This window comes from Rhinoraja longicauda, chromosome 39 (genome assembly GCF_053455715.1).
Source record: "Rhinoraja longicauda isolate Sanriku21f chromosome 39, sRhiLon1.1, whole genome shotgun sequence".
Classification (NCBI taxonomy): Eukaryota; Metazoa; Chordata; class Chondrichthyes; order Rajiformes; family Arhynchobatidae; genus Rhinoraja; species Rhinoraja longicauda.
The window spans coordinates 12,273,835-12,300,388 of record NC_135991.1 but is presented as its reverse complement, the minus strand read 5'-3'; the positions used below and the strand labels follow the sequence as shown (position 1 = coordinate 12,300,388).

General features: G+C 53.1%; 1 protein-coding gene across 1 annotated transcript in view; it reads left to right on the top strand.

Moving 5' to 3' along the window:
- LOC144611216 (WD repeat-containing protein 46-like) overlaps positions 1 to 22,151 on the top strand; it is a 34,624-nt gene extending 12,473 nt beyond the window's left edge. Inside the window, exons 7-16 of the mRNA XM_078430265.1 lie at positions 6,384 to 6,488; positions 6,800 to 6,950; positions 8,877 to 9,012; positions 11,661 to 11,760; positions 12,717 to 12,870; positions 13,347 to 13,494; positions 17,082 to 17,176; positions 18,017 to 18,112; positions 18,320 to 18,433; positions 19,079 to 22,151. Of these exons, the coding sequence (XP_078286391.1) occupies positions 6,384 to 6,488; positions 6,800 to 6,950; positions 8,877 to 9,012; positions 11,661 to 11,760; positions 12,717 to 12,870; positions 13,347 to 13,494; positions 17,082 to 17,176; positions 18,017 to 18,112; positions 18,320 to 18,433; positions 19,079 to 19,189 (1,210 nt within the window). The 3' untranslated portion in view covers positions 19,190 to 22,151. The remainder of the gene's footprint in view (positions 1 to 6,383; positions 6,489 to 6,799; positions 6,951 to 8,876; positions 9,013 to 11,660; positions 11,761 to 12,716; positions 12,871 to 13,346; positions 13,495 to 17,081; positions 17,177 to 18,016; positions 18,113 to 18,319; positions 18,434 to 19,078) is intronic.
- The last annotated feature ends 4,403 nt before the right edge of the window (positions 22,152 to 26,554 follow it).

The following is a 26,554-nucleotide window of genomic DNA, read 5'->3' as shown; positions in this document are numbered from 1 at the left end:
CCCCTCCGCACTTCTCTCACCCCCCCCCCCCCTCTTCCTCTTCCCCCCATCAACCTCCTCTGCCCTCACCTCAGCTATTTGTACATCGTCGTCTCCCTGTAACCCACACCACAGACCAATCGTTCAGTGAGTGGATATTTCGCCTGTTAGCGTAGAGTCGTAGAGCTGAACAGCACGGAAACAGGCCCTTCGGCCCAGCTTGTCCGTGCCGACCAACTTCAGTTCAGTTTAGTTTATTGTCACGTGTACTGAGGCACAGTGAAAAGCTTTTGGTGCGTGCTAACTAGGTGGAAAATACATGATCACAATCGAGCACCACACTGCACTTGCAGTGTATATTAGTACATTTACAGTACAGCAGAGGTCGATAGATTCTTGATTAGTACGGGCGTCGGGGATTACGGGGAGAAGGCAGGAAAATGAGGTTAGGAGGGAGAGATAGATCAGCCGTGATTGAATGGCGGAGTAGACTTGATGGGCCGAATGGCCTAATTCTGCTCCCATCACTTACGATCTCATGAGCACAAGGGAATGACGTTTAGCGCAAGGTAAAGCCAGCCAAGTCCGGGGAGGTGCTGGCATCATGGGCTAGTTTAAATCATTAGGCACAAAGAGGTAAACTCAGAGGGACAGGCAGCATCTCTGGAGAGAAGAAACGGGTGACGTTTCGGTTGAGATTCTTCTTCAGACTGAGAGGGTCTGAAGGCATCACTCAGTCTGAAGAAGGGTCTCGACCCGAAACATCACCCATTCCTTCTCTCCAGAGATGCTGCCAGTCCTGCTGAGTTACTCTGGCATTTTGTGTCCATCATCAGTTTAAATCAGCATCTGCAATTCCTTCCTACAACACATATCTAAACCCACACGGGAAAAAAGCACATTTGCAGATTCAGGGACAAAGATATAGAAACATGGAGCTAAATAGGTGCAGGAGTAGGCAATTCGGCCCTTCAGGTCGAGACCTTTCTTCAGACGATCCCTTATCAATCTTGTATTTATTCACAAAATGCTGGAGTAACTCAGCAGGTCAGGCAGCATCTCAGACTGAAGAAGGGTCTTGACCCGAAACGTCACCCATTCCTTCTCTCCTGAGATGCTGCCTGACCTGCTGAGTTACTCCAGCATTTTGTGAATAAATACCTTCGATTTGTACCAGCATCTGCAGTTATTTTCTTACTCTTTCTTACCTTATCAATCTTGCCTTTCCAAATGCACATAAATTCCATCAGATGCATTTCCACAACTGATTGATGTGTAGTTCCTTGGCTTGCCTTTGCTGCCCTTCCTAAATAATCGCCCCACATTAGCTACACTCCAATCATCTTGTACTGCACCATCGGTGAGGAAGATACCAACATTTCTGCCAAGGCCACGTTGCATTCAATCTTCATGATCATACTGTTTTAGAAAACTATTCTGGAATCAATCAAGAGACAGGGCCACTAAATCTGGAATCCATTTATATTTCTTAATTCTACCTTTAATCTCCACTCTCTGCTAATATGTGCTTGATAAGTTTTATTCGCCAAGCATACCTCTAATCCTTGTTGTTCTTGGCATTCGTTCACCACCATTTTTCTTCTGTGGATGGGCAGGGGAGGAGTTTAGCTGTCTGGATGAGGCGGTGGGGCGCTGCCGTGGAGGGGGGGGGGGGTAGGGGCCGTGTCGGCTGTAACCCGGCCTGACTGCTGGTTGCTTCCCCCGGCAGAGCGAGCTGGAGGGCCGCAGGGTGAAGAGCCGGCTGCAGCAGGGGGCCAAGCTGAGCAAACACGCACAGAGGCTGGTAGCGCGATCTGACCTGCTACTGCCAGAGGAGGCAGGGTAAGATCACGCACGCACACGCACGCAGGTACGCACACGCACACACACAGAGGCTGGCAGTGCGATCTGACCTGCTACTGCCAGACGAGGCAGGGTAAGATCACGCACTCATGCACACGCGCACACACACACACGCACAGAGGCTAGCAGTGCGATCTGTCCTGCTACTGCCAGAGGAGGCAGGGTAATATCACTCACTCATGCACACGCGCACACACACGCACAGAGGCTGGCAGCGTGATCTGACCAGCTACTGTACACACACACACACACGAACACACACACACACACGAACACACACACACACACACACACACACAGGCTGGCAGCGCGTACTGACCAGCTACTGTACACACGCACACACGAACACACACACACACACACACACACACACACACAGAGGCTGGCAGCGCGATCTGACCTACTGCCAGAGGAGGCAGGGTAAGATCACTCACGCACGCACATACTCACACTCACCAGCTCACCCCTTCTCTCTGCTCCCCGCCCATCTCCAGGTTCCTGGAAGCGGATGAGGGTGAGGACACGTGTACGATCCTACAGCAGGACATCGCCAGTGTGGTCGACATCACCAGCAGCGCCAAGGTGGGTTGCTATTGAGGGCGTGCAGCGTAGGATGACTAGGTTAATTCCCGGAATGGCGGGACTTTCATATGTTGAAAGACTGGAGCGACTAGGCTTGTATACACTGGAATTTAGAAGGATGAGAGGAGATCTTATCGAAACGTATGATTATTAAGGGGTTGGACACGTTAGAGGCAGGAAACATGTTCCCAATGTTGGGGGAGTCCAGAACAAGGGGCCACAGTTTAAGAATAAGGGGTGGGCCATTTAGAACTGAGATGAGGAAAAACGTTTTCAGTCAGAGAGTTGTGAATCTGTGGAATTCTCTGCCTCAGAAGACAGTGGAGGCCAATTATCTGAATGCATTCAAGAGAGAGCTGGATAGAGCTCTTAAGGACAGCGGAGTCAGGGGTATAGGGAGAAGGCAGGAACGGGGTACTGATTGAGAATGATCAGCCATGATCACATTGAATGGCGGTGCTGGCTCGAAGGGCTGAATGGCCTCCTCCTGCACCTATTGTCTCACACCCTTCACAATAGACAATAGACAATAGGTGCAGGAGTAGGCCATTCACCCCCTTCGAGCCAGCACCGCCATTCAATGCGATCATGGCTGATCACTCTCAATCAGTACCCCGTTCCTGCCTTCTCCCCATACCCCTCACTCCGCTATCCTTCAGAGCTCTATCCAGCTCTCTCTTGAAAGCATCCAACGGACTGGTCTCCACTGCCTTCTGAGGCAGAGAATTCCACACCTTCACCACTCTCTGACTGAAAAAGTTCTTCCTCATCTCCGTTCTAAATGGCCTACCCCTTATTCTTAAACTGTGGCCCCTTGTTCTGGACTCACCCAACATTGGGAACATGTTTCCTGCCTCTAATGTGTCCAATCCCCTAATTATCTTATATGTTTCAATAAGATACCCCCTCATCCTTCTAAATTCCAGTGTATACAAGCCTAATTGCTCCAGCCTTTCAACATACGACAGTCCCGCCATTCCGGGAATCAACCTAGTGAACCTACGCTGCACGCCCCTCAATAGCAAGAATATCCTTCCTCAAATTTGGAGACCAAAACTGCACACAGGACTCCAGGTGCGGTCTCACCAGGGCCCGGTACACTGTAGAAGGACCTCTTTGCTCCTATACTCAACTCCTCTTGTTATGAAGGCCAACATTCCATTGGCTTTCTTCACTGCCTGCTGTACCTGCATGCTTCCTTTCAGTGACTGATGCACTAGGACACCCAGATCTCGTTGAACATCCCCTCTTCCTAACTTGACACCATTCAGATAATAATCTGCCTTTCTATTCTTACTTCCAAAGTGAATAACCTCACACTTATCTACATTAAACTGCATCTGCCATGTATCCGCCCACTCACACAACCTGTCCAAGTCACCCTGCAGCCTTATTGCATCTTCCTCACAATCCACACTACCCCCCAGCTTAGTATCATCTGCAAATTTGCTAATGGTACTTTTAATCCCTTCATCTAAATCATTAATGTATATCGTAAATAGCTGGGGTCCCAGCACCGAACCTTGCGGTACCCCACTGGTCACTGCCTGCCATTCCGAAAGGGACCCATTTATCCCCGCTCTTTGCTTTCTGTCTGTCAACCAATTTTCTATCCATGTCAGTACCCTACCCCCAATATCATGTGCTCTAATTTTGCCACTAATCTCCTATGTGGGACCTTGTCGAAGGCTTTCTGAAAGTCGAGGTACACCACATCCACTGACTCTCCCCTGTCAATTTTCCTCGTTACATCCTCAAAAAATTCCAGTAGATTTGTCAAGCATGATTTCCCCTTCGTAAATCCATGCTGACTCGGAATGATCCTGTTACTGCTATCCAAATGCTCAGCAATTTCGTCTTTTATAATTGACTCCAGCATCTTCCCCACCACTGATGTCAGACTAACTGGTCTATAATTACCCGTTTTCTCTCTCCCTCCTTTCTTAAAAGTGGGATTACATTTGCTATCCTCCAATCCACAGGAACTGATCCTGAATCTATAGAACATTGAAAAATGATCTCCAATGCTTCCACTATTTCTAGAGCCACCTCCTTAAGTACCCTGGGATGCAGACCATCAGGCCCTGGGGATTTATCAGCCTTCAGTCCCATCAGTCTACCCAAAACCATTTCCTGCCTAATGTGGATTTCCTTCAGTTCCTCCATCACCCTAGGTTCTCCGGCCCCTAGAACATTTGGGAGATTGTGTGTATCCTCCTCAGTAAACATTGATCCAAAGTAACGGTTTAACTCGTCTGCCATTTCTTTGTTCCCCATAATAAATTCCCCTGCTTCTGTCTTCAAGGAACCCACATTTGCCTTGACTATTTTTTTCCTCTTCACGTACCTAAAAAAACTTTTGCTATCCTCCTTTATATTATTGGCTAGTTTACCCTCGTACCTCATCTTTTCTCCCCGTATTGCCATTTTAGTTAACTTTTGTTGCTCTTTAAAAGAGTCCCAATCCTCTGTCTTCCCACTCTTCTTTGCTATGTTATACTCCTCTCCTTAATTATTATGCTGTCCTTGACTTCCCTTGTCAGCCACAGATGTCTCTTACTCCCCTTAGAGTCTTTCCGCCGCGTGTGTGTGTGTGCCTCTCACACCGTGATCATGTCCTGCCTTTGCCCGCAGTACTTCAACCTGGACCTGACTCAGTTTGGACCGTACAGAATAAACTACACGCGGAACGGAAGGTGAGTGGACGGTGGGGGGGGGGGGGGGGGGCTGGGTGTTTGGGGAAGGGCGGAGAGTGGGGCCAGCGGTTACTGCCGGGGAATTCCCCAAAGCCGGAATCTCGATAGGCAATAGGTGCAGGAGGACGCCATTCGGCCCTTCGAGCCAGCACCGCCATTTAATGTGATCATAGAAACATAGAAAATAGGTGCAGGAGTAGGCCATTCGGCCCTTCGAGCCTCTACGCACCGCCATTTAATGTGATCATAGAAACATAGAAAATAGGTGCAGGAGTAGGCCATTCGGCCCTTCGAGCCTCTACGCACCGCCATTCAATATGATCATGGCTGATCATCCAACTCAGTATCCCGTACCTGCATTCTCTCCATACCCCCTGATCCCTTTAGCCACAAGGGCCACATCTAACTCCCTCTTAAATATAGCCAATGAACTGGCCTCAACTACCTTCTGTGGCAGAGAATTGCACAGATTCACCGCTCTCTGTGTGAAAAAAAACTTTCTCATCTCGGTCCTAAAAGACTTCCCCCTTATCCTTAAACTGTGACCCCTTGTTCTGGACTTCCCCAACATCGGGAACAATCTTCCTGCATCTAGCCTGTCCAACCCCTTAAGAATTTTGTATGTTTCTATAAGATCCCCCCTCAATCTTCTAAATTCCAGCGAGTACAAGCCGAGTCTATCCAGTCTTTCTTCCTATGAAAGTCCTGCCATCCCAGGGATCAATCTGGTGAACCTTCTCTGGTCATTCTCAATTCTGGCTGGTCATTCTCAATCTCCCGAGGAAGGGCATGCTGGCCCTGGAGAGGGACCGGAGGAGGTTTACGAGAACGATCCCAGGAATACGAGTGGGGGTTAACGTACGATCAGCATTTGGCGGCACTGGGCCTGTGCCCGCTGGGGTTCGGAAATGGCCTCCTTGGAACTTTACCGAACGGCGGAAGGCCTGGTTAGAGTGGATGTGGAGAGGATGTTTCCACTGGTGGGAGAGTCTAGGACCAGAGGGCACAGCCTCAGTTTAAAAGGTTGCACCTTTGGGAAGATGTGGAGGAATTTCTTTAGTCGGAGGGCGGTGAATCTGTGGGATTCTTTGCCACAGACGGCTGTGGAGGCCACAAGTCAGCGGATATCTTAAGGCAGCGATTCTTGATTAGTGCGGGTGTCTCCATATCTCCCTCTCTCTCTCTCTCTCTCTCTCTCTCTCTCTCTCTCTCTCTCTCTCTCTCTCTCTCTCTCTCTCTCTCCCCCCTTCCCTCTCTCCCCAGGCACCTGTTGTTGGCTGGGCGTCGTGGGCATGTGGCGGCGTTAGACTGGCACACAAAACGGCTGCTGTGTGAGATGAACGTCATGGAACGGGTGAATGACATTCGGTATGTTCCCTCCCAACAACCCTCCCTCCCTCCTTCACTCTCCCTCCCTCCCTCCCTCACTCTCCCTCCCTCCCTCCCATTCTCCCTCCTATTCTCCCCCCCCTTAATCCCTGCCAATTGGTCCAAAACGCCGCAGCGAGACTCCTGACGGGTGCCCGTAAAAGGGACCACATCACCCCGATTCTAGCCTCTCCACTGGCTCCCAGTACGGTACTGGCTGTGCCCATGCCACCCCCTGCCCTGGGAGCTGCGTGCGTGCGTGCGTGTGTACGTGCCTGACCCGCCTCGTGTTGTGTTGTGCTGTGTGGCAGGTGGCTTCACACGGAGACCATGTTTGCGGTGGCACAGAAGAAGTGGCTGTTCATCTACGACAACCAGGGCATCGAGCTGCACTGCCTGAAGACGTTCAACGATGTTCTACGCATGGAGTTTCTCCCCTACCACTTCTTGCTGGCAACCTGCGTGAGTTCCTGCAGCCCTCCATGCCCCTTACCCACCCACTCACCCACTCACTCACCCACCCACTCACCCACTCACCCACCCACCCTCTCACCCACCTCCCCACCCACCCACTCACTCACTCACCCACCCACCCACTCACCCCCCCCACCCACTCACTCACCCACCCTCTCACCCACCCACCCACTCACCCACCCACTCTCACCCACCTTCCCAACCACCCGCCCACTCACCCACCCACCCACTCTCACTGACCCACCCACTCACCCGCCCTCCCACTCACCCACCCACCCACCGACCCTCTCACCCACTCTCCCACTCGCCCACACACCCGCCCACCCACTCACCCACCCACTCGAGGAAACAGGCCCTTCGGCCCACCAAGTCCGCGCCGACCAACGATCCCCGCACACTGACACCATGCGACACACACTAGGGACAATTTACACAGACACCAAGCCAATTAACCCACAAACCTGCACCTTCTTTGGAGTGTGGAAGAGAACCGAAGATCTCAGAGAAAACCCACGCAGGTCACGGGGAGAACGTACAAACTCCGTACAGACAGCTCCTGCGGTCAGGATGGAACCCGGGTCTCCGGCGCTGTGAGGCAGCAACTCTACCGCTGCGCCTTCGTGCCGCCCGTGATCGTGTTCAGTTTTTGTCGCCCTCCCACAGTCTGAGCATGGTGCGTTTTCACCAAGCGACAAATATTGATAGAACCATGTGTACAAATGGATGGACTGGAAGTATATAAATAATTTAAAAGGGTCGGCGCAGTGGCGCAGCGGTAGAGTTGCTGCCGGTTTCGATCCCGACCGCAAGTGCTGTCTGTGCGGAGTTTGCACGCTCTCCCCGTGACCCCATCGGTTTTCCCCGGGTGCTCCGCTTTCCTCCCACACTCCAAAGACGTGCAGGTTTGCCGGTTAAATACTTTGGTAATAATTGTAAAAACATTTGTCCCTAGTGTGTAGGATAGTGTCAGTGGGCTTGAGTTAACATCACCCATTCCTTCTCTGCCTGTCCCGCTGAGTTACTCCACCATTGTGTGCCTACCTTCAAAAAACAGTAACGTCCCTCCTGGTCATTTAACGTTCTGTGTGTGTGTGTGTGTGTCTCTCTCTCTCCCCACCCCCATCCCATCCATGTGTGTGTGTTCTGTGCTACCTGCCCATGATCCTCCCCCATCTGTGTGTGTGCGTGCGTCCGTGTGTGTGTGTGTGGTGTGTGTGTGTGCGTGCGTGCGTGTGCGCGCTGCGCCACATGTCCATGTTCTTCCCCCCCCCCCTTCCCCATGTGCTGGTTGTTTGCTCTGTGTGCGTGTCTGCCTGGTGTGTTCTCACATCCGTGTTCCCTGCTTGTGACGCGTGTTCCTCTCCACATCTGAACTCTGTGTTTGTGATCGTCCGTCCGTGTGTGTGCGTGTTTGTGTGTTGTGCCTGTTTGTGTGTGTGTGCGCGTTTGTGTGTTGTGCCTTTTTGTGCCTGTTTGTGTGTGTGTGTGTGCGTGTTTGTGTGTATGCGTGTGTGTTTGCGTTTGTGTGTTGTGCCTGTATGTGTGTATGCGTGTGTGTTTGCGTTTGTGTGTTGTGCCTGTTTGTGTGTGTGCGTGTGCGTCTGTCTCTCCCCTGCCCGTTCTCCCTGCCCCCCCTTGTCTCCCTGTCTGTGTCCGTGACCCCCTCTCTGCTCCCCCCACTCCCACGTTCCCTCTGTCCATGCCGCCCCGTGTGTGCTGCGTGTCCCCTGCGTGTGCTCCGTTCCCCATGTGTGTCTCATGTCCATGTGTCTCGCCCGTGTGCTCCATGCTCCCTATGTGCCCCCTCCTGTCCCGCTGCCCTCCCCCCTGTACCCCCCCCCGTGTAAACCCCCCCCCCCCCCCGTGTACCCCCTCCCCCCCCCCGTGTACCCCCCGCCCCCCGTGTTGGTGCAGAGTGCGCCGGGGTTCCTGCAGTACTTGGACATCTCGGTGGGCAAGGAGGTGGCTGCCATCTGCACCAAGGCCGGGCGACTGGACGTCATGACCCACAACCCTCACAACGGCATCGTCCACCTGGGGCACCCGCAGGGTAAGGGGGAGGTGGGCACCGGTCACTCCGGAGGGTGGTAAGAGAGGGCACCGGTCACTCTGGACAGTGGGCACCGGTCATGCTGGACAGTGGGCACCGGTCACTCCGTAGGGTGGTCAGAGAGGGCACTGGGTCACTCCGGACGGTGGGCAGAGAGGGCACTGGTCACTATGGACAGCGGTCAGCATGGGCACCGGTCACTCTGAACAGCGACAGCATGGGCCAATGGTTACTGTGGGCACTGGGTCACTGCGGAGTGTGGTCAGCACGGGCATCGGTCACTCTACAGCGGTCAGTGTGGGCACCCTGGACAGTGGTCAGCGCGGGCCTGTGGTTAGTGCAGGCACCAGTCACTCCGGACTGTGGGCACCACTAACACCAGTGTGGGCAACACTCACTCCAGACAGTGGGCACCGGTCACTCCGGCCAGCGGTCAGGGTGGACACCGGTCACTCCGGTCAGTGGGCACTGATCACACCGGCGAGCGGTCAGAGCGGGCACCAGTCACTCTCGACAGTGGTCACTTATAACTCCGGCTAGTGTGGGCACCGGTCACTCCAGCCATGGTCAGTGTGGGCACCGGACACTCCGGCCAGCGGTCAGTGTGGGCACCGGTCAATGTCACTCCAGCCAGCGGTCAGTGTGGGCACCCCACCCCCCCACCCGTAACCTCCACAAGCGTCCGCCGAAATGCCACCCCCCCCCTCTCCTCTCTCCCCTCACTGACCCCCGAATGTCACCCCTCTATCCCCTTCCCCCATTGCCTCTGCCCCACGACTTGTCCCCACTCTCCTCTGTCCACCTCCACAGTGAATGGTCGGCCTCTGGGGAGTTTAGTTTAGTTTAGAGATACAGCGCGGAAACAGGCCCTTTCGGCCCACCGGGTGGGTCCACGCCGACCAGCGATCCCTGCACACTATCCTATACCCAGTGGGGACACCTTTTACATTTACCAAGCCAAATAACCTACATACCTGCACGTCTTTGGAGTGTGGGAGGAAACTGAAGATCTAGGAGAAAACCCACGCAGGTCACGGGGAGAAGGTACAAACTCCGTACAGACAGCGCCCGTAGTCGGGATGGAACCCGCGTCTCCGGTGCTGCATTCGCTGTTAGGCGGCAACTCTACCTCTGCGCCTCCGTGCCGCCCATTAATTTTTTTTTAAACGTTATTTTATTTTATTTATTAAATATACAAGAAACAAGGAGTGTTGTAGAGCGTAGGGATCTAGGAGTACAGGTGCATGATTCCTTGAAGGTCGAGTCGCAGATAGATAAGGTGGTCAAAAAGGCTTTTGGCACATTGGCCTTCATCAGTCAGAGTACCGAGTATAGAAATTGGGAGGTCATGTTGCAGTTGTATAAGACGTTGGTGAGACCGCATTTGTGTCCAGTTCGGGGCACCATGTTATAGGAAAGATATTGTCAAGCTTGAAAGGGTTCAGAAAAGATTTACAAGGATTCACAATGAATGGCGGTGCTGGCTCGAAGGGCCGAATGGCCTCCTCCTGCACCTATTTTCTATGTTTCTATGATGTTGCCAGGACCAGAGGGTGTGAGCTATTGGGAGAGGTTGAGTAGGCTGGGTCTCTATTCCATGGAGCGCAGGATACAAACAGAAAATAGGTGCAGGAGGAGGCCACTTGGCCCTTCGAGCCAGCACCAACATTCATTGTGATCATGGCTGATCATCCACAATCATCAACCTGTGCTTGCCTTCTCCCCATATCCCTTGATTCCGCTAGCCACTAGAGGATGAGTGGTCTTGTAGAGGTGTATAAAATCACGAGAGGAATAGATTGGGTAGATGCACAGAGTCTCTTGCCCAGAGTAGGGGAATCAAGGGCCAGAGGACATAGGTTCAAGGTGAAGGGGAAAAGATTTAATAGGAATCTGAGGGCTAACATTTTTACACATAGGGTGGTGGGTGTATGGAACAAGCTGCCAGAGGAGGTAGTTGAGACAGGGACTATCCCATCGTTGAAGAAACAGTCAGACAGGTACATGGACAGGTCAGGTTTGGAGGGATATGGGCCAAGCGCAGGCAGGTGGGACTAGTGTAGCTGGGACATACATGTTGGCCGGTGTGGGCAAGTTGGGCCGAAGGGCCTGTTTCCACACTATATCACTCGATGACTCTATGACCCCCTACTCCTCTCCCCCTCCGCTCAGTGACCCCCGACTCTCCCCTTCTCTCTCCCCGTTCCCACTCCCACGTGACCCTAGATTGCCCCCTCCTCTCCGATTCCCCACTCTCCACCCCCTGCCCCCCCCCCCCCCCCCCCCCACGGTGTTGCCCATTCACGGCGTTTAGTTTAGATTAGTTTGGAGATACAGAGCGGAAACAGGCCCTTCGGCCCACCAGGTCCGCTCCGACCAGCGATCCCCGCACACTATCACTATCCTACACACACTAGGGACAATCTTTACATTTACACCGAGACAATTAACCTACAAACGCGCACGTCTTTTGAGCGTGGGAGGAAACCGGATCACCCGGAGAAAACCCACGCAGGTCACGGGGAGAACGTGCGAACTCCATACAGACAGCGCCCGTCATTGGGATGGAACCCGGGTGTCTGGCTCTACCGCTGCGCCACTGTGCTGAGCAACACCCCCTCACGGTTACTCTCCCCCCACGTGCCCAGGTACGGTGACGCTGTGGAGTCCCAACGTGAAGGAGCCGCTGGTGAAGATGCTTTGCCACAAAGGTGGGGTCCGGGCCGTGGCTGTGGACAAGAGTGGCTTGTGAGTGGGGGAGGGGGGGGTGGGGGGGGGGTGGGGAGAGGGGGGAGTGATACGACCTTGGCCGATCATTGAAAATCTGAACAACGTTCCTGCTTTCTCCCCGTATTCCTTGATTCCTTTCGCCCGAAGAGCTCAATCTAACTCCCTCTTGAAAACAACCAGTGAATCGGCCTCCGCTGCCCTCTGTGGCAGAGAATCCCACAGTTTCACAACCCTCTGGGTGAAAAGGGGGGAAGGGAGGGGGGAGAGGGTTGGGGAGGGAGGTGGGAAGTGGGAAGGGGAGAGTGCAGAGTGGGGAGGAGGGGAGGGAGGGAGGGAGAGGGGTGTGGAGAGAGGGGTTGTGGCCGGGATATAGTGGGGTGGGAGAGGAGTGGGGTTGGGTGGGTGATATAGTTCAGTGGCCCCAACTCCCCTCCCACACCTCCCTCTCTGATTAACCCCCCTCCCCCACAGAACCCTCTCTCCTCCCCTCACTGACCCCACTCCCTCACCGACTCCTCTCCCTCACTGACTGGAATTTAGAAGGATGAGAGGGGATCTTATCGAAACGTATAAGATTATTAAGGGGTTGGACACGTTAGAGGCAGGAAACATGTTCCCAATGTTGGGGGAGTCCAGAACCAGGGGCCACAGTTTAAGAATAAGGGGTCGGCCATTTAGAACAGAGATGAGGTAAAACTTTTTTCAGTCAGAGAGTTGTGAATCTGTGGAATTCTCTGCCTCAGAGGGCAGTGGAGGCCAATTCTCTGAATGCATTCAAGAGAGAGCTAGATAGAGCTCTTAAGGATAGCGGAGTCAGGGGGTATGGGGAGAAGGCAGGAACGGGGTACTGATTGAGAATGATCAGCCATGATCACATTGAATGGCGGTGCGTACAGGCTCGAAGGGCCGAATGGCCTCCTCCTGCACCTATTGTCTATTGACCTCCCTCTGTGTGTGTGCGTGTGAAGGGGCAGGTACATGGCCACATCGGGCTTGGATCACAAGCTGAACATCTTTGACGTGCGGACCTACAAGCCCCTGCACTCCTACCTGCTGCCAGCAGGGGCCGCACACCTCACCTTCAGCCACCGAGACCTGCTGGGGGTCGCCTGTGGGAACACAGTGCATGTAAGCTGCTCCTCACCTCTCTCTCTCTCTCACCCTCTCTCCTCTCTCTCTCTCTCTCACCCTCTCTCCTCCCTCTCTCTCCTCCCTCTCCCTCGTCCCTCTCCCTCTCTCTCCTCCCTCTCTCACCTCCCTCTCGCTCCTCCCTCTCTCTCCTCCCTCTCTCACCTTCTCTCCCCTTCCTTCTCTCTCCTCCTCCCTCTCTCTCTCTCCACCTCCCTCTCCCTCCTCCCTCTCTCTCCTCCCTCTCTCACCTTCTCTCCCCTTCCTTCTCTCTCCTCCTCCCTCTCTCTCTCTCCTCCTCCCTCTCACCCTCTCTCTCTCACCCTCTCTCCCTCTCCTCCTCCCTCTTACCCCTCCCCCTCTCTCTCCCACCCTCTCCCTCTCCTCCTCCCTCTCTCCATCTCTCCCTCTCTCTCATCCTCTCTCTCCCTCTCTCACCCTCTCCCTCACTCTCTCCCTCTCTCTCCCTCCGGCAGGTTTACAAAGACGTGCGCAGCGCGACGGTGCGGAGCCCGTACCTGACCCACGCTGTGCGGCAGGGCGTGCATGGGCTCCAGTTCTGCCCCTACGAAGATGTGCTGGGAGTGGGTCACGGGCTGGGCTTCACCAGCATGCTGGTGCCAGGTGAGTGGGCACAATGGTGGCACAGCGGGTTGAGCCGCTACCTCGCAGCGCCAGGGACCCGGCTTCGATCCCCAGTACGGGCGCTGTCTGTACGGTGTTTGTACGTTCTCCCCGTGACCTGCGTGGGTTTTCTCCGAGTGCTCCGGTTTCCTCCCACACTCCAAAGATGTGCGGGTTTGTAGGTTAATTGCCCAGATTACTCTTGGATGAGGGGAGATCTTATAGAGGTGTATAAAATCACGAGAGGAATAGATCGGGTAGGTGCACAGAGTCTTTTACCCAGAGTAGGGGAATCGAGGACCAGAGGACGTAGGTTCAAGGTGAAGGGGAAAAGATTTAATAGGAATCCGAGGGGTAACTATTTCACACAAAGGGTGGTGGGTGTGTGGAACAAGCTGCCGGAGGATGTAGTTGAGGCTGGGACTATCCCAACGTTTAAGAAACAATGAGACAGTTACATGGATAGGGCAGGTTTGGAGGGATATGGACCAAGCGCAGGCAGGTGGGACTAGTGTAGCTGGGACATGTTGGCCGGTATGGGCAAGTTGGGCCGAAGGGCCTGTATCCACACTGTGTCACTCTGTGACTATGACTGTAATTGGCTTCGGTAAAAATGTTAAACTGTCCCAGGTGTGTGTAGGATAGCTGGACACAAAAAGCTGGAGTAACTCAGCGGGACGGGCAGCATCTCTGGAGAGAAGGAATGGGTGACGTTTCGGGTCGAGACCCTCCTTGAGACTCAGGATAGGATAGTGTGTGGGATAGTGCCAGCGTGCGGGGATCGCTGGTCGGAGTGGCCTCAGCGTGAGGCAGCAGCTCTACCCGCTGCACCACCGTGCCGCCCATTGTAGTTTAATGGTGTCAATATACAATGTTGTTTTACAAATTAAACCCGAAAGAAGAAACCGCAGAATGGCGGTGCGGCGGTAGAGTTGCTGCCTCGCAGCGTCAGGGACCCGGGTTCCATCCTGACCACGTGCGCTGTCTGTACGGAGTTTGTACCTTCTCCCCGTGACCTGCTTGGGTTTTCTCCAGGAGCTCCGGTTTCCTCTCACACTCCACAGACGGACGTCCATGGGCGGCACGGTGCCAGAAACACAGATTCCCCCCTGACAAACCCTGCAGTCCGTGCGGAGTTTGCAAGCTCTCCCTCCCCGTGACCGTCAGGCCCCGATGCGCACTCCATTTTACGCTCTCTACTTTTGTCGGACTTTGGAGATGCAATAGACAATAGACAATAAAAAATAGATGCAGGAGAAGGCCATTCGGCCCTTCGAGCCTGTACGCACCGCCATTCAATGTGATCATGGCTGATCATTCTCAATCAGTACCCCGTTCCTGCCTTCTCCCCATACCCCCTGACTCCGCTATCCTTAAGAGCTCTATCTAGCTCTCTCTTGAATGCATTCAGAGAATTGGCCTCCACTGCCTTCTGAGGCAGAGAATTCCACAGATTTACAACTCTCTGACTGAAAAAGTTTTTCCTCATCTCGTTCTAAATGGCCTACCTCTTATTCTTAAACTGTGGCCCCTGGTTCTGGACTCCCCCAACATTGGGAACATGTTTCCTGCCTCTAACGTGTCCAACCCCTTAATAATCTTATACGTTTCAATAAGATCTCCTCTCATCCTTCTAAATTCCAGTGTATACAAGCCTAGTTGCTCCAGTCTTTCAACATATGATAGTCCTGCCATTCCGGGAATTAACCTAGTAAACCTACGCTGCACGCCCTCAATATCAAGAATATTCTTCCTTAAATTTGGAGACCAAAACTGCACATAGTACTCCAGGTGCGGTCTCACTACGGCCCTGTACAACTGCAGAAGGACCTCTTTGCTCCTATACTCAACTCCTCTTGTTATGAAGGCCAACATTCCATTGGCTTTCTTCACTGCCTGCTGTACCTGCATGCTTCCTTTCAGTGACTGATGCACTAGGACACCCAGATCTCGTTGTACGTCCCCTGTTCCTAACTTGACACCATTCAGATAATACTCTGCCTACCAATTCTGACCACCAAAGTGGATAACCTCACACTTATCCACATTAAACTGCATCTGCCATGCATCCGCCCACTCACACAACCTGTCCAAGTACAGGTTTTCTCCGGGAGCTCCGGTTTCCTCTCACACTCCACAGACGGACGTCCATGGGCGGCACGGTGCCAGAAACACAGATTCCCCCCTGACTCTGCCTGCAATCCGTGCGGAGTTTGCAAGCTCTCCCTCCCCGTGACCGCCAGGCCCCGATGCACACTCCATTTTACGCTCTCGACTTTTGTCGGACTTTGGAGATGCAATAGACAATAGACAATAAAAAATAGATGCAGGAGAAGGCCATTCGGCCCTTCGAGCCTGTACGCACCGCCATTCAATGTGATCATGGCTGATCATTCTCAATCAGTACCCCGTTCCTGCCTTCTCCCCATACCCCCTGACTCCGCTATCCTTAAGAGCTCTATCTAGCTCTCTCTTGAATGCATTCAGAGAATTGACCTCCACTGCCCTCTGAGGCAGAGAATTCCACAGATTCACAACTCTCTGACTAAAAACGTTTTTCCTCATCTCTGTTCTAAATGGCCGACCCCTTATTCTTAAACTGTGGCCCCTTGTTTCAGGACTCCCCCAACATTGGGAACATGTTTCCTGCCTCTAAGGTGTCCAACCCCTTAATAATATTATACGTTTTGATAAGATCTCCTCTCATCCTTCTAAATTCCAGTGTATACAAGCCTAGTCGCTCCAGTCTTTCAACATATGACAGTCCCGCCATGCAGCGCGGAAACTGGCCCTTCCCCACCGCGCCCGTGCCGACCGGCGGTCACCCCGTACACTAGTCTAGTTTAGAGATGCAGCACGGAAAGTGGCTGGTCTGGGGAGGGAGGGGGGGGGAGGTAGGGTGGTCTGGGGGAGGGGGGGCAGGGTGGCCTGCGGGGAGTAGGGGGTAGGGTGGGCGGGGGAGGGGAGGTTGCTCTGGTGGGAGGAGAAAGGGGGGGTAGGGTGGTCCGGGGGGAAGGGGCGTAGGGTGGTCGGGGGAGGGGTTGGGTAGGGTGTTCCGGGGGGCAGGGGGAGGTGTGGTAGTCCGGGGGGTGGATCGGGTGGGGGGGGGGGGTAGGGTGGTCTGGGGGGGAGGGTAGGGGGCCGTTGGGTGGTCCTGGGGGAGGAGGGGAGGGGTTGTGTACGGTGGTCCGGGGGGGAATTGGGGTAGTGAGGTCGGGGGAGGGGAGGAGGGGGTATGGTGGGGGGGGGTGGGGGGTGGGGATGGGAGGAGGGTAGGGGTTTGGTGGTCTGGGGGGAGGAGGGGAGGGGGAGGTGGGGTGTTCAGGGGAGGGGAGGGGTTGGGTCGGGGGGGGTCGGGCAGACGGGGGAGGGGAGGGGCGGAGGAGGTAAAGTGGTCAGGGGGAGGAGGGGAGGGGGGAATAGGGTGGTCTGGGGGGAGGAGGGGAGTGGGAGGTAGGGTTGCCCGGAGAGGAGGGGAGGGGTTGGGTAGGGTGGCCCGGGGGGGGGGGTGGGGGGTACGGTGGTCTGGGGGGAGGGGGGGTAGGATGGTCCGGGGAGGGAGTGACCGGTGCTCTTGTCCACTGCAGGGGCCGGAGAGGCAAACTTTGACGGGTTGGAGTGTAACCCGTACCGCAGTAAGAAGCAGCGGCAGGAATGGGAGGTGAAGGCCCTGTTGGAGAAGGTGGGTGTAAGAGGGGGGGGTGGGGAGAGGGGGGGGGGTGGGAGAGGTGGGGGGCGGAGGTGGGGAGGAGGGAAGGCATTGGGAGCACAGAGCAGAGCAGGCCGGTCACGGTGGAGCAGCGGTAGAGTTGCTGAGACCCGGGTTCCATCCCGACTACGGGTGCTGTCTACGGAGTTTGCACGTTCTCCCCGTGACCCGCGTGGGTTTTCTCCGGGTGCTCCATTTCCTTCCCGCACTCCAAAGACGTGCAGGTTTGTCAGTTATTTGGCTCGGTGTAAATGTAAAGATGGTCCCCAGCAAATGTAAAAAGTGTTCCTTCCAGTCTGCTCCCTGGTGGACTCTTCGCAAGTGAAGAGCACAAGATACAAGAGAGGGGTAAGGGGTGGGAGGGGGTGAAATGCTGGGGGTCGCGGAAGGGGGAGTGTAGGGGGGGAGACCATGAATGTGGGGTGTGGGGGGGATTGGTTGGAACAGGGACAGCAGGTGGGGGGGGTGTGTGGGTGGAAGGGAGTTGAACTGGGGAGGGGAGTGTGTGCGTGATGGTGGGGGGGGTGAAGAAAGGGGTAAACATTGCAACCGGTGGATGAGGTGCGGCGGGGGGGTCTGAGTGTGTGTGTGTGGGGGGGAGGTTGTGTGTGTGGGTGGGGGGGTCTGAGTGTGTGTGTGTGGGGGGTCTGTGTGTGTGTGTGTCTGTCTGTGTGGGGGTGTCTGTGTGTGTGAGGGGGGGTCTGTGTGGGGAGGGGGAGTTGCCCCGCCTGTGGGGGTGAGAGGGGAGTGGGGGGGTTCCTCATGTGAGGGTGGGGGTCTCTCTGCGTGTCGCTGACCCTGCCTGTGTTACAGCTGCAGCCGGAGCTGATCTCACTGGAGCTGGAGCGCCTGGGGCAGGTCGACCCCCTCTCCCTGGAACAGAGGCACCGCGACAGGGTGCAGCGCCTGGTGAGTGTAGACTCCGAACCCCCGAACCCCGAACCCCCCACCCTCCCCACGAACCGCGACCCTCTCCCGCTCCGATCCCACCTCCCCGAGCAGAGGCATCGCGACAGGGTGCAGCACCCGGTGTTAGTCCCACCCACCCCCCCCGAAACCCTCTCCCCGTCCCCCTTCCCCCACCTCTCATGACCCCCTGCCTTCCCCCCCCCGCAGGGCTACGACCCCACGGACACGGACAAGTTTGAGCCCAGGCGGCGGATGAAGGGCCGCAGCTCCAGCGGGAACCTGGAGCGCAGGAAGAAGCTGGTGGCCAGCGGCAACCGGAGGGTGAGGGGGGGGGGGGGGGGGAAAGGGTGAGGGAGGGGGGGAGAAGGAGAGAGGGGATGTGGGGTGGGGAGAGGGTGGGGGGAAGGAGGGAGTGGGGAGAGGGGGGGAGAGTGGGGATGGGGTGGGGAGAGGGGGAGGGAGAGAGGGGATGGGGTGGGAGGATAGGGAGGGGGAGGGAGAGGGGATGAAGTGGAAGAGGGATCTGGGGAGAGGGGGTGGGGCAATGGGGGAGGGGTGAGGGTGATGGAGGAGAGAGGGAGAGGGGAGAGGCGAAAGAGGGAGAGAGACGTAGATGGGGCGGTGGTGGGGGTGGAGGGTGAGGGAAGGGAGTGGGTGAGGGAGGGGGAGCGGAGAGAGGATGAGGAGGAGAGGGAGGGTGAGGGAGTGGGTGGGGCAAAGGGGGAGGGGTGGGGGGTAAGGAGTGGTTGAGGGGAAAGTGAGGGGAGGGAGGATGAGTGAGGGGAAGCAGTGGTAGTCGGAGGGGGGAGTGGAGGGTGAGGGGGCGAGGAGGGAAAGGGGAGGGGAGGGGGTGAGCGGGGGATAGCGAGTGGGGCATGTTGGGGACGGGGTGAAGGGAGGGCGGTCACCGTCTCCCCCTCCCCCGGGGGTCTGGGGTTGCCGTCTAACGGGCCGCTCTGCCCACAGGACCGGGTGCGGAGGAGCGTGGAGCAGAAAGTGAAGGCGCAGAAGCAGCAGAAGATGGCAGCTCCCACCCCCTCCCTCCCTCCCTCAGCCCTCACCCGCTTCCACACGTAACCCCGTCCGAAGCTCCCCTCCTCCCCCCCACCCGCTGCCCTGTACCCGGGACCCCCGGTCGCGGTCAGCTGCCCCACACAGGGGGCGGCGCAGCGGGTAGAGCTGCTGCCTCAAAGCGCCAGAGACCCGGGTTCCATCCCGACCTCGGGTGCTGTCTGTACAGAGCTTGTACGTTCTCCCCGTGACCGCGTGGGGTTTCTCCGTGTGCTCCCCCCCCCCCCCCACACACACACCCCAGAGACGTGTGGATTAATCGGCACTCTTACAAATGTCCCCCCTATTAGGAGAGGATGAGAGTGTGGGATGTCATAGAACGAGTGTGTGAACGGGTGATCGATGGGCGACGTGGACACGATGGGCCGAAGAGCCTGTTTCCATGCTGTATCTCCAAACCTAAACCAGGGTCGGCACAGCGGCGCAGCTGGTAGTGTTGCTGCCTCACAGCGCCAAAGACCCAGGTTCAATCCTGACTACGGGTGCTGTCAGTACGGAGTATGTACCTGTGACCCAGTGGGGTTTCTCCGGGTGCTCCGGTTTCCAACCTGCAGGTTTGTAGGTTAATTTGTTTCCGTAAAATTGCAAATTGTCCCTAGTACTTAGGATAGAATTATTGTACAGGGTGATCGCTGATCGGCACGGATACGGTGGGCCGAATGGCCTGTTTCTGTGCTGTGTCTCTACAACCAAATACTATAAATGAAAGACACAAGGACACAAACTGCTGGAGTAACTCAGCGGCTCCGGCACAAACTCCGGAGAACATGGATAACTATGTTCTCCACAGATGCTGCCCGACCCGCTGAGTTACTCCAGCACTCTGTGAAACGTCACCTATCCATGTTCTCCACAGATGCTGCCCGACCCGCTCAGTTACTCCAGCACTCTGTGAAACGACACCTATCCATGTTCTCCAGAGATGCTGCCTGACCCGCTGAGTTACTCCAGCACTCTGTGAAACGTCACCTATCCATGTTCTCCATAGATGCTGCCTGACCCGCTCAGTTACTCCAGCACTCTGTGTGTCTTTTTCCTTTTGTAAACCCAGTATCCACGGATCCTTGTGTCTGCTGTTTGAAGAGATCTCTGTACCATGACGCGGAGATGCAGAGATAACTCAAACACGGGTTATTTTTTAAAGACTTTATTAAACGTCAAGTTAAAGGTGAAGAGTTACAAACGTGAGCGGAGCCACAGCGGGTGATGTGCGCGCCAGCGGGTCGCAGACTGGAGCCTGCGATTATGGGAGATAATACGATATTATTTTATGCATGATATTATTTGATATTATTTTATACATTAGACATTGTTACGGTATTATTTTATACATTGTTGTTTAAGGTTTGTGACTACTTAGGCATTAGGCGTCTCTCTTTAACTAATTAAGGCGCTCTAGACATTCCTTACCCTTGACACGTCTCTGTAACATAACACTCCTTTGCTTTAGCTTGTCCCCTTGCTTTAGCCTAGATGATAAGGGTAGAAGAATCCGAAGAGATGCAGACATTCATCAATGAATAGGATTTAATGGTGGCAAGAGAAGAGATAAGGAAAAACATAGGCCTTGGGGTGATGGATGGATGGATGTGAGGGATGAACTAGCAGGAAATAAGGGAGGCGAAATATGAAGGGATGTGAGCATTGAGATAAGGATATATTACTAAATGGGATTTAATGGTGGCGGGACAAACAGGTACTACAAAGCAATGAAGGACTGAAGAAAGGAGTGTGGGTATGAGGTAATGCAAAGGAGATAAGGGTTAGAATAATCCTATAACAATAGGCTGCCCGGTGTACTAAGTGGGCAGTCAGATGGTTGACATCCTGATTGTTCCAGCCGTTGTTTGCAAATAAAGGCTTTTAACTTCTTGAAGAATTCTCCGTGTCATCTGCTTCATTTTGAACACAGGTAACCACGACAAAATTGGCGTAGTCGGCAGGATCGGAAAGAGGCCCGTTTGATAACGGACGACAAGCTAAAGGCGCTTCCAAGCCCGTCAGGGGCTCCCCGGTTCAACAGGTAAAGGGTGACCACCCGCAAAAAGTTAGGCGGTTTTACGCTTTATTTGGACTAATAGCCTGTTGAAAACGGGGGACCACTGGTGGCACAGGAGCGCCCAGGCGGTCCAAGGGCCTCTCCGATCCAAAGAATCCGTCTAAACTATTCTAAAAAGAGACCCGGAGGATTGCTCAAGAAGGCTGCGCAGTGGGGTAAGTAGAAAATAGATAAGTTAAGAAAGTAGATTTGTGACGTCACGAAGAACTCGTGGATACCGCCCTAAGTGGATAGGGGACGGAATAAACGAGGCGTCCTGTGGATACCGCTCTAGTTAACTAGGGATCACTGGTTAGCTAGGGGTCTGGATAGGCAGGATCAAAAGTCCTGTGGATACCGCTCTAGTTAACTGGGGATCACTCTGGTTAGCTAGGGGTCTGGATAGGCAGGATAAAAAGTCCTGTGGATACCGCTCTAGTTAACTGGGGATCACTCTGGTTAGCTAGGGGTCTGGATAGGCAGGATAAAAAGTCCTGTGGATACCGCTCTAGTTAACCGGGGATTACTCTGGTCGGCTAGGGGTCTGTACGGGCAGGATCAAAAATTGGAATAATTGTAAACATAAAAATAATAAAATTGCAAGATATTAAAGGAATATAGTAGAACTGTAAAAAATAAAAATTGCAAAATATTAAAGGAATATAGTAGAGCTGTAAAAAATAAAAATTGCAAAATATTAAAGGAATATAGTAGAACTGTAAAAAATAAAAATTGCAAAATATTAAAGGAATATAGTAGAACTGTAAAAAATTAAAATATGCAAAATATTAAAGGAATATAGTAGAACTGTAGAAAATAGAAATAACATAGTAGGCAGCATAGTGACTATAGAGACAGAACGGAGTGAGAACAAGGACTGCATTTAAACTGACAGACCAAGTGCACTAAAATAAGACAAGTACAATGAATAAAATAACTGCAGTTGAAATACTAGGTAAGAAATTCCCCGTATCCAAAGAGGATATTAAAAAACACTCTGAGAAATGGGAAAAAAGGACAAAAAATTTGATTACGAAATGGCCCACGGAATGATATAAATTTTGATATCAATTTTGATATATTTATATTTTGATATAAATATGTGTGATGAAATGGAAGTGCTGATTAAGAACTGTAAGCCTAAGGATAAATCAGAAATCCGAGTAATAAAAAAGGAAAAAGAACTAGACGTACTTAAATTGTTTAGAATAGAAGGAGAAAGGCTGAGGAAAGCATACCAGGAAAAGAATACCACCCCAAACAAGAGTGAAAAACCCGAAAAACAGCATGAAAGTCAGGAGCTTCAGGGGAAAAAATCAACTCTGTACCCCAGCCTAAGGGACCCTGGGTATCCCCCTCCCTATTCCAGCCAGGACGGAATAAAGCAGTGCCCGTTGGTGAAAGGGATAGTGGAGAAGTCGAAGTTTGGAGGAATGGGCAGGACGTAAAGGAATATAGACAAAGAAGGGGGCAGCGAGAAAAGGAAAGGATAAGGCAAGAAGAACAGGAACTATAAGGAGACATTGAAAGGTTGCAGGTCCTCAGGGACAGAAAGATTTGTGAGATCCGTCAGGCAGCAAATGAGGAGTATGAGGGAGACTACAACGCAGAAACACAGGCGAGTAATCAACAGGCATCAGAGAGGGCAAAACTGTGAGAATGAAGCAGAATTAGAAAGTGATGTGGAAAGAACAAGGGAATGTAGAAGGGAAATAGAGGCATCCATAAAGCGCTTAGAGATAGAGATAAGGGAGATGGAAAAAGATATGGAAAGAAAAAGAAAGGAAAGCCAGGGGTACGCCCAGAGAAGAATGAGGTGGGAAAGTACACAGATAGAACCACAACAAGAGATGGTGAACGAGAGACAGGAGCTGAGGGATGGAATGATGCCATTACTTTTGAAAAAGGCAGGACAAACCCAGTATATTCCTTGGGCGACCCGAGACCTAGAAGGGCTGAGAAACGCCGTGCCCAACATCTATGACGGGGCAGGAAAACGGATTAGGGCCTTTGAGGAGGAGACTACAGGACGATTATTGGCTATGGGAGATTTGAAGGCACTACTGGTGAAGGTAATAGGAACCACGAAATTAGCAGAACTATTTGAAATGGCTGAGATAAAAAACGCAGCAAATAACCCGATGATTGATGGCACGCCATTTGATCGAGTCAGGCAGAGGGTATGGCAGGCCCTCAGAGACTGTTACCCGCTCAAAGTGGACCTAAAGACATTGAAAGGAGACCCGCTGGGGGACACGGAGAACCCAGCGGCTTATCTGGAGGATCAACTGAAAAAGTGGAGACTTGAAACCGAACAAAACATAGACGGTAACGAGTTGATGACCGCTTTGTTTCGGATCGCTATAGTGGACGCAATGTCTCCTCGAGTTAAGTCCAGACTGGAGGAGGTGGTGGAATTGTTAACCATATCCCACTCCCAGTTCAGAGACCACCTGGTTCATGCAGTCGACAAATGTCATAAGGAGAGACAAAAAAATGGTGAACCAACAAGTAGAGGTGCAGAGAAAGTTGATGCAAATGCAACTAGAAGACCTAAAAAAGAAAGAGCGTGAAAAAGGAAAGAAATTGCTGGCAGTAACAGCAGAAGTGAACGATACACTGATGCAGAGTGAGTCCTATGACAGAGCCAGGCAGAGGCCAGAGAATCCCATGCCAATAATAAATGTCTTTGGGGGAGCTTCTCCTCAAATGTCCTATCAGGCGCAAATCAGATCAGGGAATCAGCCCCGACAGGATTGGGGCCCTCAAGGGGGAGCACAAGGAAGGGGAAGAGGAAGGCCAGTAGGCAGACAGGTAGTTGATAGAATATGTTGGGGATGCACCGGAGGCAGAGTACTTTTCAGTGATTGATCTCTGCTCAGCATTCTTTAGTGTGCCGTTAGCGGAAAGATGCCAGTTTTTGTTTGCATTTACTTACAGGGGCATTCAATATACTTACACTAGGATGCCGCAGGGATTTAAACACTCGCCTCATGTTTTCAATCAGTTCAGTTCAACAACAGTTCAACAGAGCTTTATTTGTCATTCGGTACCAAGGTACCGAACGAAACTACATAGCAGTCACGCACAAAAAAGAACACAAGACACATGACCCCAACACAAACGTCCCTCACAGTGACTCCAAACACCCCCTCACTGTGATGGAGGCAACAAAACTTCCACTCTCTTCCCCACGCCCACGGACAGACAGCTCGATCCCGACCGACCCGCACAGTCCCCGCAAGGGGATGGAAGTCCCCGCGGCCGAGTCGCACTGGGCGCTGAGACGTCTCGCGGCTGAACCGGGCGATGGAAGGCCCCGCGGCCGAGCCGCGCCGGGCGATGGAAGGCCCCGCGGCCAAGCCGCACCGGGCGATGTTAAGTCCAGCGGCCGAGCCGCACCAGCGATGAAAAGTCCCGCGGCCGCGCCGGGCGATGTTAGGCCCCGCGGCCCGGGCACTGTTAAGTCCAGCGGCCGAGCCGCTCCAGCAATGTTAGGCCCCGCGGCCGAGCCGCACCGGGCGATGGAAGGCCCCGCGGCCGAGCCGCACCCCGCGCCCGAGCCGCACCCCGCGCCGTGTGGAAGAGACCTAAAAGAGAAAGGTTTCCCCCCCACCCACACCACCACCCCCACACATACACAACCCAAAAAAAAAAACACCAAAAACCCCCATCCCAACACCGACACACAACAAAAAAAAAAGGAAAAAAGACGAACAGACTGCTAGCGAGCCGCAGCCGTTAGGCGCTGCCAGCAGGTACTGAAGGCAGATTTGGAAGGTATATCCCTACATAGTACGTTAATACAGTATGTGGATGATTTGTTGGTCTGCTCTGAAAGTGAGGAGCAATGTGAGCAAGACACCCTGACTCTTTTAGAAAGGCTGGCACAAGGAGGCCATAAAGTGTCCAGGAAGAAGTTGCAGTTTTGTAAGCAACAGGTGGAATATTTAGGACGGTTGATCTCCAAGGGAGTAAAGGCTATAGCACAAGATCAAATTGAGGCAATAATTAAAGCTCCCAAGCCTCAGACAGTAAAGCAAATGATGACATTTTTGGGAATGTCTGGATATAGCTCAGACTGGATTGGAGAATATGCTGAAATTGTGATGCCATTCAGAAAAATACTGAAGGAAGCGGGACACGCAAATTTGAGAAATGTTTTACAATGCAATGAGGAGGCGGAGACAGCTTTTAACACCATTAAGCGAGAGTTACAGTCAGCCCCAGCCCTGGCCCTGCCAAATTATGAGAGAACCTTTCACTTGTACGTTTCCAACAGGCAGGAGGGCTACGCTGCAGCAGTACTGACGCAGGAAACAGGCACAGGTAAAGCTAAGCAGCCTGTAGCTTACTACAGTACAAAATTGGATGAGGTGGCGCAGGTTTACCCACTCTGCTACCCACTGGCTGCGTTGCATTATGCGTATGACAAAGCCTCATCTATAAACATGGGATATCCTGTAACTATATATACACACCATAAAGTAGTAGAGCTGTTGGAGAAGTGGAAGTTTGTATTAACACCGGCCAGAATAATAGCATTTCAAATGCTGTTGACATTCCCAGACATTACAATACAAAGATGCACCACAAGTAACAGCTGATTATGTTCCACTTGACTATGAGCGGGAGCTCCATGATTGCATTGGGGAAACGATGTTTTTTTTCTAAATTAAGGACGACTTACAATCAGAACCATTGAATGATGAGGACAAGAAAGTTTTGTTTGTGGATGGTTCATGCTATAGGGATTATGATGGCAATCATGCAGGATTTGCAGTAGTGCAGCAGGACCAATCAGGTTTTCAAACAATCAGATTAGAAGCTTGCCCACAACCTTGTTCAGCCCAGTTAGCAGAGATTAAGGCTTTAACAACAGCGTGTGAAATGATGGAGGGTGAGAAAGCTGACATTTACACAGATTCAGCATATGCACATGGGGTCTTGTCACCTGTTTGGGGTAGTATGGAAGCAACGCGGCTTCAAGAAAAGCAATAGGGACCCTATACAGCATTTTCAGCAAATTTCAGATCTAATAAAGGCACTGACTAAACCTAAGGCACTAGCTATCGTTAAATGCCAGGCATATAAAAAGGGAAATTACATGATCACAAAGGGCAATCATGCTGCAGACGAAGCAGCCAGAAAAGCGTCTGGATGCCAATCAGCCATTATTGCCCCGCAGGTACATTTGGACCCGCAACCCACACAGGAGGATATAGTTGCAATGCAAGGTAGGGCTACTTTAGCTGAACAAACAATGTGGAGACAGAGGGGAGCCAAACAGAATGTAGAGGGCCTGTGGACTACGGACGAAGGTTTGCTGGTAG